The sequence below is a fragment of the Phytophthora sojae genome (assembly GCF_000149755.1).
Source record: "Phytophthora sojae unplaced genomic scaffold PHYSOscaffold_19, whole genome shotgun sequence".
Classification (NCBI taxonomy): domain Eukaryota; phylum Oomycota; class Peronosporomycetes; order Peronosporales; family Peronosporaceae; genus Phytophthora; species Phytophthora sojae.
Window position 1 is genome coordinate 73,397 of NW_009258133.1, and position 15,278 is coordinate 88,674.

Genomic DNA, 15,278 nt, shown 5'->3' on the forward strand with positions numbered 1-15,278 from the left:
CAATAGCAAGTGTAAACGTATGCTAGTCATAACTAGCATCTGGCGTTAAAATTACGAAACTCGTACTAGAACTACATCAAAACTACAGCTCAACTTTTGAACCTATTATACAGAGTACGCCGAATGATGGGTTTTCAGTTAACGTCGTTTACGTCCCAATTTATTGGATTCATGTGACAGGAGCAACGGCCGGGCTAGGTGACTGCAAAAGATTCGCCTACGGTTCAGAACGACTGGCAGGGAGGCTCGAAAGACCGGAACGCGGTGTTCGGCACACCAACTGTGATGACTCAGGCGATCACGCTCGCATCGCCAAATTGCGATGGCCCCGCTGTGGTGAGCATCTTGCTCGGCGTTTGTCCGCTGCGCTGCTGTGCCTCGTTTTGCCTCGGCCGCAGTAGCACTGAGTGAGCTCCTCGGGCATGTTAAACGTACGCCCTGTGACGAGCACGAAACGTGCTGACAGCCCGCCAAGCCGCTGCGTGCTTGGTGGACTGCTCGGCGAACGTAACGCCGCCACTGCGACAATGTCCGCCTAGAGTTCATCGGCCCGGCCAACCGCTGAACCTACCAGTACATGTACCCATGGCGTTGTCCGTTCGCAGGCAATACGCATGCCCGCCTCACCGTCGTCGTGAAGCTGTGCGTGTTGGAAACTGAACGCAGCCCACAGCGACGCCATTCGGGCGCAAGATCATTATGCGTGTGGACCACACCTCAAGTTGACTTGGCTTTTGTATGCTGCCATCGAAACCAACGAGTGCCGAGCTGGGTTTATAGGATATGCCGGGGCCGTGCATCACTTGACTGCTCGATTGCCCAGTAAAAGGTGGGCATTCTGCCCCAAGCGCGGCTATATCGACTTGGCTTCCACAAAACGATCGCCTAATCTGCACATCCACTCGCATATGCATCGCAGGTTTACAAATCGATCGAGCTAAATCATAGTGCTAATCAATCGATTTACGAGCAAAATAGGCAAATGAAGCGGTTTTCACAATACAGTTTACGTTGAGTGTACGAGATGGAAGCGCGCCTGAGCACAGAGGAGCAGCTATCGCAGCAAGAAGTCAGGCGCCTTACGTTGAGGCTATGGCGGCAAGGCGCTTCCCACCTGTGGTGCAGTATCCAGAGAAGCAGCGAGACGCCCCCCTACTCTCTGCCTTGTGTTCGTGGCCAGTCATCGTGTGGGTTCCTGAGTGTCTACAAGCTTCGAAGAAGCCGTTCTGCGCCATGCCCGGCTGCTCCTGTACGCCGCGCTTAAAGGAGTACAAGCAACGAGTGGTGGAGGAGGTGGACACCAAGTGCCATCTTCTCTACACCAAGTACCAGTGCACAGGGGAATCAACGGGCTGCTTCTCTACTGTTACACCAGCCTACTTGCAGTGCGAGCCTCAACTACTCCTTAGTTGTCTAATCCGCATCCAAAGTTGTCAGCTTTTATTTTGGGTGGGAGCGAGGTACCCGAATTAAGGGGTATCACTCTCCTTAGTGCAAGCGAAGTCGTCTAATCCCCAATCAAAGTTCTGCTAGATTTTTTGTAAATCATAGCGTGAAACGGAGCAAATGCGCAGCTTTCGGTTGAGGTATTGCGAGTCACCAAACGATTTTTTTGTAAAAGGTTATGTCCAGAAAACCGAAGTGTTGTTTCTTATGTGGGCCAGAGAAGTAAACGCGAGAGCATGGTAGATGCCAAGATGCTTCTGCTGCTTCAAAACGAGATCGGGCAAAGCGTAGGTCGGCGTCTCACACGGTCGGAGAATAACGATGAAACTCGGGAGCTTTTGGAATTTGTGAAGCCGACGGTCTCCGCTGCTGAAAATGGTTCTGAGTGTTTCGTTATTAGCGATAATGCTAATGCAGTCCGCAACATGGTAAGCAGCGTGTTTGGAGATTCCGTTGGTGTTCGACAGGACCCATTCCACGTTGTGCAACGATTTACGGAGAAGGTGAAGGAAAAAACAGCAAAGAAGCAGTTGGCTAAGCGACTACATGACGCGATGTACGACGTAGATGGACAGCTGCGACTGCCGGCGGAGATGGCTGCTCGGGTTCGCGATGCCGTGGCATCGGTAGGTTCTCGTGATGTGAACTGTAGTGACGCAGATTGGGCTGGGAGCTTGCGCAGCAATATTGAGCAGATTGAACGGGGTGACTTGTACGTGGAGGCTAACACGTACGAGGAAGGTGGTGGGAAGAGCGTGCGTGTGCTCTCAACGAGTCAACTTGAAGGGTTTCATTCCGCGCTAAAGAAGCTACTAGCGCGGTCTGTATCAGCCGAGATTGGTCTCCGCATCCTTGATATCTTCATCGTACGGCACAATTTGAAGGTCGGCTCTCGATACGGCCGAAATCCGCAGCTGGATCATGCAGATATCGTAACCCTATCTGAAGCCGCTAGCCTCTGCCGTGGTGCAATTCCCGAATCCGCGCAGCTTGAATTTGCCTCGAAGCTCTTGTCGACGCAGCTCTCACCGCCTCAATACCGGTCCACAACGCAACACGATTTTGGGTTTGAACTGTGGGGGCAGCTCTTTGAGTCTGCGCGTGTCGATACCAGTGCGCTCGAATTAAGTCTTCACCACTCGAAGCAGCACAGCACCAACATCAAAGAACTCCTCTCCAAGCAGGCCGTGTTTGCTGCTACTAGCCGCCTACCAAAGGCGGCTTTCTTCAATTCACTCTGTCTCTCGGAGATTGATTATGAAGCCGCAGCTGGGTTCTCGTCGCAGGAGTTTGCATTACTCAGACAGCTTCGCAATGAGCAAGCAAAGGCTGGTCGCACCTGGGGTGAATGTGCGCTGGTCACCACTATCATGTACAACGTCGTGGTATCTTCCAATACCAACAAGCTGCTCAACCTTCGCCGGCGCAGCTACGCCACGCTTGCCTCCAAGATCGATACTATCGCAAAACACGAGACAGATAAATCCTCGCCCCCACTTGCAGATGTTCGCGGACTTTTCACATTTTCCTACTCGGAGCCGCGTGATGACAAGATGACGGGCAACGAGCAAGCGTTCCAGGTTGACCTCTTTACTGCGCTCCGGCAGACCAGCGGTATTCGAAATAAACGCCAAGTATTTCTTCGAGTGTACGACTTTGCGAGTTGTATCTGCAGCGGCATTTTCCCCAAGTCGCCGCCCAATCTGCTTGCACGATGGGAGAGCTTGAAACGGGGATCGAATCGCGGGGCCAGTCTGAAAATTAAGCTCAAGATTCCTCCCGGAATGCTGCTGAAAGCACCCGAGCAGCCCCTCACGCGTGCAGACAGCGACGACAGCAGCGTGGAAGAAGTAGCAGACCACCCACAAAGCGCAACGCCACCAGCTCAATCAGAACGACCGGCAGTGCAGAGTGAAGCCCAGCTTGTTGATGTAAGCTCCATCGCTCCATCAGCGCGTAAATCCCCAGCACGCTTTGACTCCAGTAACCCCCCAGTCACTCCTTCAAGATCCTCGGGTCGAGCCACCACCCAAGCCACGCTACAGGCAGCAACCAACTTCATGGCAACTGCTCGTCACCGAGCAGCATCTTTCATAGCCCAGGAACACATCGATCAACTTCGCACGCTACAAGCTGAGCTGCCAAATCAAAACGGCAAATGGGATCGCATTTTTCGTGAGTATGCAAGTCTCTATCCAGACCCAGACACGCGGATCTCCATCAATGCTCTCCGCTGTCGTTTAAAACCCAGCAGTGCTCCGAGCAGAAACTCAACACGACGGCCACCGCAGAAAACCCAGTACCAGCGCTGCCATCACGAAAGCGGAAGGAGACTTCTTGCTCCAGCTGCCGTCGTAAGAAGAAGAGGTGCGGCGATCTTGTAGCAAACCCCCAATGCCTGCGAGCCAATACGCAGACATCAGACATCTACAGTTTAGACCAGTTCTTCGCGTAGTAATAATGCACGTTTACATTTCACCTGTCAAACTCACCCTTTAGTGCACGGTAAGCCAAGTCACAGCGCGGTCTGCGCTCTCTACGTTCTTCGAGCTCGGTGTGTGTCCTCCACTGCACTGGTCGTGAGAGTATCCTGGTGTATCCTGTCGCCGCAATCTGTTTGACGCCACACGCCTTGAGGCCAATAGCACAGCGGCTCGAGATAGCGGCTCGAGAGGCTGAGCGGGCTCGTTGAAGCTAGCTTGCTGTCTGCAGTAAGACGCTAGCTCCGCAAATGCTATCAGAAGCAGCTGTATCGACGCGCTCCACGACGCGTTCGCCCTGTCTTGGATGCGAGAATCGTGGGTACATCTCTGCTTCGACACGGTTGGAGCGATGGCGGGTGCGCGCGTGAGCCTGGAGTATGCAGCCTTGGTGGCGATGAAGCGCTGAAGACGCACAGTTGGCTCTTCAGGTGATGTCGTTTTCTGGCAAATACAGGGGGGAGTCCCGCAGCGGGACACAAAAGTGGTGAAAAAGGTCAAATCCGGTGAGAAGTGGTGGGGTGCGGTCGCGGGACAAGCCCCAGTAAAAGCTATAACCCCCCCGGTTTATGGGAGATTCGGGGGCCGACAGGCCGGAGGGGCGCAGCCGTTTTCCCTTTATTTACCGAGAACTTGTAGCTGAGGAGTTCGCAGTAAGCATGGCCTTGTCAGCAGCGCGCAATGATAACAAGGCAGCAGTGGTCGAGGCGGTTGGACGGCGCTCATTCCCTCCCCGTCTAGTTTATCCTGAGGAAAAGGTGGATGACATGCAGTTGTCGCGGCTGTTTTCACGTCCGTTGTTCGTGTGGACCCCGGAGTATCGAGGAGGCAAAGGTCTGCCGTCGTGCATCAGCCGAGACTGCAACTGCAATCCGAAGGTGAAAGACTATTGCCGTCGTGTGGTGGAATCTGTGGAGTGCAAGTGCGACCTGGTATTTTTGAAGTATAGGTGCGCTGTAACAGGATCATATTTTTCCACTGTGAGCTCGGATTACTTTGCACAATGGCCCGATATGATTTTTCACTTTCCATTTGTTCTGAGCCAAAAGCTAGTGTTCTCGAACTCACTCATGGAGATGGTTCATGACGGTATTACCGCGCAGAATGGGTTGCAACGTACCATGGCCAATATGGAGCGTAGGCGCAAACAGCGCTACTACAAGCTTTTGGGTCTGTTTTCCAGTGGTATCAAGCGAAACCACGAGCGTTGCTTCACCTATCTGGCCCCCACTCCAATATCAGAGGATCAATATGCAGATCAAAACAAAGTTGTTGACAATCACACGCTTACGACGGCATGGCTACACGCTAACGGGTCGCTGTGTGAAAAAGTGATGAAATACTGTGTTGTAAAGAGGGTCATGAGAATGGATCACTCTGTCAAGTTCTGCAAGCGGCTAAAGCTGTGGAAGGCCAAGGGGCAACGTGAATCTCTCAAAGATGCGAAAATGCTTTTGCTGTTCCAGAATGAAATTGGGCAGATTATTGGGCGGCGGCTGACCAGGTCTGAAAACAGGGAAGAAACACGAGCCTTGCTTCAACATGTGAAGTCGCAGTTTCGTGCGCCTTCTGGGGGTGACCTGGACCATGTAGTTGTGTCGGATAACGCGTCGGCTGTCAAGAAAATGGTCACAGAAGTGTTTGGTAGCGAGGTGGTTACAAAACAGGACCCCTTTCACGTGATAACTCGCATCACTGAAAAAATAAAGGCACCCGTCACCAGCAAACGAATTTCAAAGGAACTCTCCCGTGCGATCTACAATGTGGATCGTGAATTGCGCCCTACTGCTGAAATGGCTCTTCAATTTCAAAGTGTAGTCAGCGGTGTTTTGCGCTCAAGTGTATCGTGCAGCCTGAAAGATTGGAAAGGGTCGTGTCAGAGTAATTTGGAGCAGATTCAGCGTGGCGAGTTGTACGTGGGCTCAAACACTTACGAGGAAGGCGGTCATCGAGTTCGCGTGGTATCTACTAGCCAACTTGAGGGCTTTCACTCTTCCTTAAAAAAACTGCTTACCAGAAATGTATCGATTGATGTTGGCTTGCGGATCTTAGATTGGTTTATCGTCAAGCATAATTTGTCTATCGGTGCTAAGTTCGGGCGCAATCCGCCCATGAATGGCGTTGATTTGATTTCGGCGAGCCATACTGCATTACTCTGTGGAACGATGGTCCCTACTTCGCCTCAGATGGAGTATGTGATGCAGCTTTTCTCTTCGCCGTTTGTACCCCCGCAGTATAGAACGGAGACCGAGCGGGACTTTGACTTTGACTCCTGGGCACAGGTATTTCAAAGTGCAAGAGTGAACACAACATGTCTCGAAGGGAATCTTAATCGCTCCCGGCAACACCGCTCAACAGTAGCGGAACTGCTGTTAAAAAGTGCCGTTACCCTCCAATCGGCCAAGCTGAAGCGTGACGAGTTTTTTTAACTCTATTCGACTGGCAAGTACCGAGTGTGAAGGCGACCAGGGCTTCTCTACGGAGGAACACGAGCTGCTCAGGCAGCTGCGCAGCGAGCAGGCTGCTAGTAAGCGTGAATGGTGCACGTGTGAAATGATAACAACGATGACGTTCAATATTGTTGTTTGCAACAACACGAACCCTAAAATACGGCTACAACAGCGGAGCTATGCTACGATGGTCTCAAAAATTAAATCACTTGGTGCTGATCCTGAAAGTACAAGCTCCGCTCAAAAACAAGCAAAAATATTCCATTTTGCTCCTCAAGAAGTTGTTTCCCTAGCTTTGCGTTCACCGATAGACTGCGAGGCTGATTTGATGCGCGATGTCTTCAAGATTCTGCGGAAGTTCAAGGCCGGCACAGCTCGTAAACGATTATTCCACCGTATCTACGACTTTGCAAGTTGTGTCTGCGCTGGAATTGGTCAACTTGATGAATCGGTGCGGGAGAAGCGCTGGGAAGCGCTGAAGGCGGACCAAAACCGAAAGAAGAGGAGACTAGCGATGATCATGAACCCTACAGACGCTCCATTATCTTGTCCAGCCCCTAATGAAGAAGAAAAACGAGCCGAGCCATTAAGTACTCTGCTTACAGATCAAGAAACTGCAGCGAACGATGACATCGATGCTGCGACCACTACAACTAGTGCAAATGCAGACGACACACCTCCAGCAAGACTACAACTGCAGGTTATTTGTCGTGACACTGTTGGGATTGGTGAAGATGCAGGACAATCAAGTGTTCCAGCAAAACGGCCTCGGCCATCTACTATCGCACCAGAGCACTTGGCTGAGTTGCGTAAACTGTCTGATTCGCTGGTGTATACTCGTGGAAAATATATATTGCTGCAGCAGGAGCTGAAGAAATATTACCCTGACGCGAACCTCACGGATAATCAACTACGCTGCCGCCTTAAACGACGTCGAACAGCAGAAAAAAATTGTCCCAAGCCAGCGAGTAGCGGCAACGAGATTTCTGACAGCATTGCTCCACCTCTCGCTCCAGCTAGCAAGGCGACTTCGTGTTCGAGCTGCCGCCAGAAGCACTTAAAGTGCGGTGAAGGGTCTCAAAATCCTGCGTGTTTGCTAGCGAAGAAGAAGAATACTCGTACGATAACAGAGTTCTTTAGCGTATAGCAATAAAATCTAACTTTCATAGCACATCTGTTTTTCCACCAGGATCGAGACATACCATTGAGACAACATTGTGGTCAAATGTGGTCGAATGTGGTCGAATGTGGTCAAATGTGGTCAAAGTGGTCGCGAGACAAATCCCACCATCTCCCATGCGCCCCCCCCCCCCCGAGCTGAGCTACCACCGCCGACCATGGGCTCGCACCTGTCGCTGCTGATCTCGGCCACCATGCTGCTGGCCACGCTGGTGTACTACTACAAGATGGTGCTGCTCACCGAGATGACGACGGAGGCCTCGCTCTTCAACACGCTCTACGCCGAGTACGCCACGCCGCAGATGATGGACTCGCTCCGGTGCGTTGCCGCCAAACCTCGTCGAGGCTGGCACCTGCAGCCCTCCCCGGCGACGCGCAGCCGCAGCTAATTCGTGTCTGTATACTTTGTTATGCGTTCTCTTCGGGCAGGGCGGTACCACTTTCCAAAGGACTTTACGATCCCCGTGCTCGTTGTCGACGATGTGGACGTGGAAGAGTTCTCGCTGGCAGCGGACGTCACCCCCGAGCAAATCGCATGCCGGGCACACGACGAGGTTCTCTGGGACCGCCGGTTCGACTACGACTGGCAGCGTCTGCTGCACTGGTGCGTCAAGCTAAGGCGTACACGTCGACCCGGTTACAAGACTGACTGTGGCGTGGCGTGACACAGGCACCGGAAGCTCGTGTACTTCCACCGCATGGGGCTTCTCAACGACCGCTTCTTCCAGGAGTTCCCCGGCGTTTGTACGTCGCAGTTTCTGCATGTGTTTCTGAGCGGTGTTACGTGTCCTGACGCTGCCGTGCTGTATACATGTATCCCTTCTTTGTGCAATAGCCCGCACGCGCGAGTTTATCCGCCACGTGGAGCCCTTCGCGCTCGGGTCCTGTCAGCTCTACCAGGTTCGTCATGTTCTGCAACTTCTACCACTCCATCATCATCTGACCACCTTCAATGTTGTTTGCTGCAGGAGACGAACTGCTCCGAGGTGTTCGACTACCTGCGCCAGCTCTACGACCTCCCTAAGCGCCAAGCATTCACGTGTGAGGCCCAGGAGGTGTGAGGCCCAGGAGGGCACCCCTGACTCCGTGGAGGAGGAGCTGTAGGTACAGTCAAGGCCAACACTCACTTCAATAGAGATAGCAATACGAACAACGTCTCCACTAGTTCCAGGGCAAAACGGACGAGGCGGCTGAGCGGACTCGACAACACGAACAAACTTGTGCTGGCAAATACACATATATAGCTAGTTTGCATTCATCATCCTGTCCGCTTGTCGGTTAGGTAGGGGGGGGGGGCGTCTCCTCCAAGTGTGCTCTCTGACTATCGTCTCCCCGCATCTTACCGCTTGCTCAGGTTGACGAGTGCAGACAGGAACTTGGCCTGGTCGGCCGTGCGATGCACGTACACGATCTTGTCTCCGCTGAAGGAAAAGTTGCTTACGCCCTCAATGGTCACGCGGCGACCCTTCACACTCTCGATGAGCTCCAGGAACTCCTTGTTCATGCTCACGCCGGCGCTCTTTATCGTGCCAGACAGCGCCCAGTGCACGCGGAAATGCTGGCTGCGCGGGCCGCCGCAGTCCACCTTGGCGTGGTGCAGACGGACGTCACCGAACAGGTACGTCGTGCACAGGTAGTCGAGCACAAGCGCGTCCTTGCCGCGCAGGTGCACGGACGAGTTCTGCGGGCCGCTGACGATCGAGTCGTCGCGGAAGTACTTGACGGTGGACAGGATGTCGCCGGAGTTGTAGGCCTCCTCGACGTGCTTGATGATCTGCAGGCGCTTGTTCTGCAGCTGCTGGTACTCCTTGTCCGTGATGGTCAGCACCACGTTGGAGGCGACGCCCGAGTCCTTCTTCTCTAGACTGCGGATTTCCTGCACCAGCATGTCGCGGTGCTGCTCGAGGCGCATCTTCTCGTCCTCGAGGTTCGAGATGCGGTCCAGCTTGCGCTGGCGACTCTTGCGCGCGGCGATGCGGTTGCGCTCGCGGCGCAGGTTGGTCTCGTCCACGGATCCGTCCGACTCGGAGCGGTTCGAGCCGATAGTGGAGCTTGAGGCCTGGGCCGACACGTACGGGTCGTTCTCGTAGGCCGACATGCTGTTGTTCTTGGAGTACTGCATCTGGTTCACCATTTCGTTGAGGCTCTCGCGCGTCAGGCCGCCGCTGGGCGCCGAGTTGTCCATCACGTAGCGGTTCACGGGCTCAGCGGGCGACGACTTGTGCTTCTTGGTGGTGGGGGCGCCGCGCGGCTGCATGGCGGCGTGCGCGCTGGTGCGGTAGTAGCGGTCGTCGGCCATGGCGTCGTCAATGCCTCCAGAGGACGGGGGCAGGCCGCGCGAGCCCATGACGCGGCTGTCCATGACGGCGCCCTGTCCGCCGCCGCTCACGCGGCCGTTGCGCGACAGGTGCATGGAACACACGCCCTCGGCCACGGCCTGGTTCGAGCACAGCGCGATGGCGCAGCGGTGCAGTGAGTTGGACAGCCGGGGGTTGGCGGCGCCGCTGCCGCTGCTGGGTCGTCCGCGCATGCTCATGGTCTCTGGAGGTGAGGCTGGGGAGCTTCCTGTTTCTCGGGGGCGGTTTACAAGTGTGGTGAAGGCCAGCGAACGCCCCCCCCCGTGGAAAAACGACCGCGAAAAACCTCTGTATTTTGTGCACACGTATTTTTTTCTTGCTCCCAGTAAGACCGCGTCCTTCCAGATATTAAAACCTCGGCTGAAATTGATTCGTCCATACCGTAAAGCAAACAAAAAAAGAGCCAGTGGCAGCGAGAGGGGGGAACGCACACTGGGGATTTGTATGGGTTGGCGGCGGGGATCTGTTGATCTGACTAATTTTTGACTTTGGTATACGTGTTTTGGTTCCGGGTTAGGGAACTCGACGCAATCCCGCCAGTGCCTGAGCGTAAGCTTCTCCCCAGCAACGTCAGCAGAAACCAGCGCCAACAATACCCGTGCAGAGTGTGCCTTCTGAAGAGAGAGACTGCGAATTCGTCCCTATGTTTGGCCAGCCGGGCAAAGACACCGTCCCGTGCCGCAGGTGGGATGGTGGCGGGACTAAAAATAGGTCTCCGAACCCGCTGTTTTCTGTTGATTTGCGCACTGGCGCTTTATTTACTGGACTGCCACAACAATTTCAGTTTCGACGAGAGCCTCGCCCAGGTGGCGAGAAAGTAATGCTCGTCAGCGTTCGTAAGCCACAGCGTAAGCACGCCGCACTTTTGTCACGAGCACAGCCATCGCCAGCGACGCGGTGCCCGCAGTGAGGTTTGCGGCCGCCCCGACCAAACGACTATAATCTGCATCAATAAATACTGTAGTATCGGAGAGGTGTTGTGCGAATCACGCCTGCACAATCTTTCGCTGCGCGCGCTTTTTTGTCGCCTCTGGAAATAATATTTGGTACACCGAGCCCATCCACCAGAGCTTTAGGTTCTGCACACTTACAGTTTTGTATGCTCTCAGGAGTTGAAGATCGTCATGTGCCGTCTTTTGCATCCACCGCGTTAGCCGCGCGTATACTAATATAGTAACGCAGTCGTGGTGCTGTCGCTATACACTGCACCGAGTATTAGCTTGGCTCTGCTTGACAGCATCGCGGTCGCCCATTTCCCGTGCTCCAACTCTGGCTGAGAACGGGGCCGCTCGCCGGCGATCGTCATCCGTCGAAGGATAGGGAGCGACAGGGAGGCGTGCTCAAATTTAGTCCTGACTAAAAATCTGAGTCGACCAACAGGCTGAGTAAGAGGAATTACCATGATCCAGTAGAAAAGTACTGGATCGCCCCCGAGGCCGACCGAAAAACAAACTACTGTCACAGTATTTGCTAAGTTCGTGATGCGTATTTATCAAGACGTATCTACCTACTTCTGCGAGACTGGATCCTTGCGCTGCGTCGTGTCGGTCGTCGATGGCGAGTCCGACGTCTCCCTCTTGTCGATTGGTAGACCCAGATGAGGTCGATCGATTCGCGTTCGAGCCGTAGCTTCAGGCGCATCGGAACGTGGCTTCCCGGTTCCCATGTAAGCTCCCGGTACCCAACCCATTGAATGAGATAATATACTCTTACGTTGATCCACCTTTTCGCGTATATTCGCTCTACCTCATATAGCTGCCCATCCACGCCTCTCTGGGCCCTTCGATTGCTTGCGAAGAGGCCACCACCCCTACGTCGTTCTTCTCGGAGATCACCCCCGACTGATGATTCTTCCTCTTCCTGCTCGTCGGTGTCTTAGTCGCTGACGTCATGAGCGGAAATACCGGGATTCAGTCGGAGACGGTAAAACGAGCCGTCCAGGCGGCGCTGGATGTTCCGGGCGTGGCGCTGTCGTGGGTTAAGGCGTGGCATTGAGCACAAAGCAGAATGGGGCTTGCCGAAGCGCTGAAAATGTAGTTCGCAGCCTATTTCTATTCTAAGTGTTGCCTTAAAATAAATACAGTAGACTTCAGCCTGGAGGTCAGGTTGTGATTTGGCTAAATTTAACGTAGTTAAATTGCAAAATTCAGATTGCAGATCAACGTAGCATATTGCACCATTGCGGCTTAAATTATACAAAAAGGGTGTACCATGGAGTGGTACATTCGTAGAGTTCCTACTCCTTCTAGAGTTTAAGAGATTTTCACGAAATATTTTACTCGCGTGTTCTTAGGGCACAACACTAGAGATCTATCGGTTTAGATTTTTAATATACCTTACCCAAATATGACTCAGCAACACTTGCATATTTGGTTAGAATTGTCGGAAAGCACAATATCTATTAATTATGAAGTGTTGTTTGTCAAAAATACAGATCGATAAAGTATAAATTGGCTTTGCCCGACGAAGCTTATTCTTGTCCCTACAGCGCGTTTTTCACAATCTTTCGCTTGTGTTGTGGCCTCTTCCCCGGCTTCAACCCTCTTTTACCAATCCGTTCAGGAGTGGGATCAAGTTGTGGAGGAAGAATTGTGTCGTCCCGCTGTAAGGTTGCTGTTGTCGGCCAAGGGAGAAATTTGAATGTGTACGTGTCGCGGAAGTGCTCGATCGACATACGCTTGGCGTCATGCAAGTCTTCGATTCGTCGGCCATCCTTTGAAGCAGCGCAAATTGCGTGGACACAAGGGAACATTTGGTCTTGCCAATTGCCGCACGTGCACTCCAGCGCTGGCAAATCCACTACCCGGTCAGGGTGCACATATCCTGGTATGGCAACAGGGCCCTTGAACAAGACGCTGTACGCACCCTCGAGAAGGGGTGTAAACTCGCACATATCAGCTGTAGCTTGGCGATCTGTACGTCGCTCTAACAACTTGGGGACTAAATCCGAGAGTGCGCCAGATTTTGTCCACGTTACAATCAATTGTCGCCTTTTGGACATCAGTTGACTCAGCTTCAAGAAGTACAAGTGGAATCCGTCCAAGGGTTTGGCGGTCCGAAGCTCTTTACCCATCCAGTTGTTCGCTTGCTCTGACAAATTTGATGTTATTTCGTCGAAAGTCGGGAGATTAAACTTTTCTTGGAAACTGTACTTCACCCAGTGAGCACGTTCGATTCCACCTTTTCGCGTATATTCGCTCTACCTCATATAGCTGCCCATCCACGCCTCTCTGGGCCCTTCGATTGCTTGCGAAGAGGCCACCACCCCTACGTCGTTCTTCTCGGAGATCACCCCCGACTGATGATTCTTCCTCTTCCTGCTCGTCGGTGTCTTAGTCGCTGACGTCATGAGCGGAAATACCGGGATTCAGTCGGAGACGGTAAAACGAGCCGTCCAGGCGGCGCTGGATGTTCCGGGCGTGGCGCTGTCGTGGGTTAAGGCGTGGCATTGAGCACAAAGCAGAATGGGGCTTGCCGAAGCGCTGAAAATGTAGTTCGCAGCCTATTTCTATTCTAAGTGTTGCCTTAAAATAAATACAGTAGACTTCAGCCTGGAGGTCAGGTTGTGATTTGGCTAAATTTAACGTAGTTAAATTGCAAAATTCAGATTGCAGATCAACGTAGCATATTGCACCATTGCGGCTTAAATTATACAAAAAGGGTGTACCATGGAGTGGTACATTCGTAGAGTTCCTACTCCTTCTAGAGTTTAAGAGATTTTCACGAAATATTTTACTCGCGTGTTCTTAGGGCACAACACTAGAGATCTATCGGTTTAGATTTTTAATATACCTTACCCAAATATGACTCAGCAACACTTGCATATTTGGTTAGAATTGTCGGAAAGCACAATATCTATTAATTATGAAGTGTTGTTTGTCAAAAATACAGATCGATAAAGTATAAATTGGCTTTGCCCGACGAAGCTTATTCTTGTCCCTACAGCGCGTTTTTCACAATCTTTCGCTTGTGTTGTGGCCTCTTCCCCGGCTTCAACCCTCTTTTACCAATCCGTTCAGGAGTGGAATCAAGTTGTGGAGGAAGAATTGTGTCGTCCCGCTGTAAGGTTGCTGTTGTCGGCCAAGGGAGAAATTTGAATGTGTACGTGTCGCGGAAGTGCTCGATCGACATACGCTTGGCGTCATGCAAGTCTTCGATTCGTCGGCCATCCTTTGAAGCAGCGCAAATTGCGTGGACACAAGGGAACATTTGGTCTTGCCAATTGCCGCACGTGCACTCCAGCGCTGGCAAATCCACTACCCGGTCAGGGTGCACATATCCTGGTATGGCAACAGGGCCCTTGAACAAGACGCTGTACGCACCCTCGAGAAGGGGTGTAAACTCGCACATATCAGCTGTAGCTTGGCGATCTGTACGTCGCTCTAACAACTTGGGGACTAAATCCGAGAGTGCGCCAGATTTTGTCCACGTTACAATCAATTGTCGCCTTTTGGACATCAGTTGACTCAGCTTCAAGAAGTACAAGTGGAATCCGTCCAAGGGTTTGGCGGTCCGAAGCTCTTTACCCATCCAGTTGTTCGCTTGCTCTGACAAATTTGATGTTATTTCGTCGAAAGTCGGGAGATTAAACTTTTCTTGGAAACTGTACTTCACCCAGTGAGCACGTTCGATTTCGTCCAGAAAATTCGCAGCGGCAGGGTTGTTCACGGCGAGTTCACTTCGATACAGCTTATAGTCATTTTCACAGTCGCTGCGTGCCATTCGGCATACCCACGCACGGTCTTCCTGGGACAACCTGGAACATTTCCGGTTAATGTTGTCCATGATATGCCGCAGGCAGTATCGATGGCCAGCGTTTGGGAAAATTGTCGCGACAGCTGGAAGCAGACCTTTTTGTCTATCCGACAATATCGTGAACTTTCCCAGTCAACTGCCTCCTTGAATGCTCCCAGGAACCAAATCCAATTGGCCTTGTCCTCTTGTGAAACCAGCGCGAGTCCAACTGGAACGATGTGGTTGTTGTAGTCTTTCACGGTAGCTACCAGATAAATGCCCTGTTCGTGCATTTCCTCTTTAAGGTGGACCCCGTCAAAGCCGACCATCTTTTTGCAGTTCTGGGCAATGTGAATACCAGCGTTAGGGATGAAGCACGCTCGACCAAACGACGATCCGTCCGCGGCAGTTTCCACTCTCCAAACCGATCCGGGGTTCTTGTGCGCCATCAACTCGAAGTACGCCGGCAGTTTTTGGTAACTTTCTACCAAGTCGCCGTGAATTTTGTCGTCAATTTTCTGCTTCATTCTGGACACCGATGTAGCGCTTACGTCCGCTCCTTTCGATTTCAGAAAATTCCTGATAGCGGCGCCTGACATAGAAGCCGTAGATCCATCGTGGGCGGGAAGCAT

The 15,278-nt window shown here is 52.5% G+C and overlaps 5 protein-coding genes across 5 annotated transcripts; 3 read left to right on the forward strand and 2 right to left on the reverse strand.

Moving 5' to 3' along the window:
• Positions 1–1,092: 1,092 nt before the first annotated feature.
• PHYSODRAFT_348643 (hypothetical protein) lies at positions 1,093–4,521 on the forward strand (the record flags this gene model as incomplete). The annotated part of the gene is made up of 7 exons (XM_009541139.1): positions 1,093–1,385; positions 1,667–1,874; positions 1,914–2,072; positions 2,169–2,312; positions 2,532–3,296; positions 3,698–3,813; positions 4,188–4,521. 7 exons carry the CDS (start codon positions 1,093–1,095, stop codon positions 4,333–4,335), a joined length of 1,833 nt encoding a protein of 610 aa, XP_009539434.1. The 3' UTR covers positions 4,336–4,521.
• Positions 4,522–4,693: 172 nt separating this feature from the next.
• On the forward strand, positions 4,694–5,668 carry PHYSODRAFT_534838 (hypothetical protein; the record flags this gene model as incomplete). Its single annotated transcript, XM_009541140.1, has 2 exons — positions 4,694–5,470; positions 5,549–5,668. Coding segments are annotated over 2 exons (897 nt in total), but the record flags the coding sequence as incomplete, so codon positions are not given.
• Positions 5,669–7,749: 2,081 nt separating this feature from the next.
• PHYSODRAFT_465324 (hypothetical protein) lies at positions 7,750–8,461 on the forward strand (the record flags this gene model as incomplete). Its single annotated transcript, XM_009541141.1, has 3 exons — positions 7,750–7,874; positions 8,226–8,299; positions 8,391–8,461. Coding segments are annotated over 3 exons (270 nt in total), but the record flags the coding sequence as incomplete, so codon positions are not given.
• Positions 8,462–8,775: 314 nt separating this feature from the next.
• PHYSODRAFT_353234 (hypothetical protein) lies at positions 8,776–10,291 on the reverse strand (the record flags this gene model as incomplete). Its single annotated transcript, XM_009541142.1, has 2 exons — positions 8,776–10,126; positions 10,189–10,291. The coding sequence occupies 2 exons, from the start codon at positions 10,289–10,291 to the stop codon at positions 8,895–8,897; spliced, it is 1,335 nt and encodes a 444-aa protein (XP_009539437.1). The 3' UTR covers positions 8,776–8,894.
• A 3,560-nt stretch (positions 10,292–13,851) lies between these two features.
• PHYSODRAFT_534850 (hypothetical protein) lies at positions 13,852–15,278 on the reverse strand (the record flags this gene model as incomplete). The annotated part of the gene is made up of 2 exons (XM_009541143.1): positions 13,852–14,309; positions 15,128–15,278. 2 exons carry the CDS (start codon positions 15,276–15,278, stop codon positions 13,852–13,854), a joined length of 609 nt encoding a protein of 202 aa, XP_009539438.1.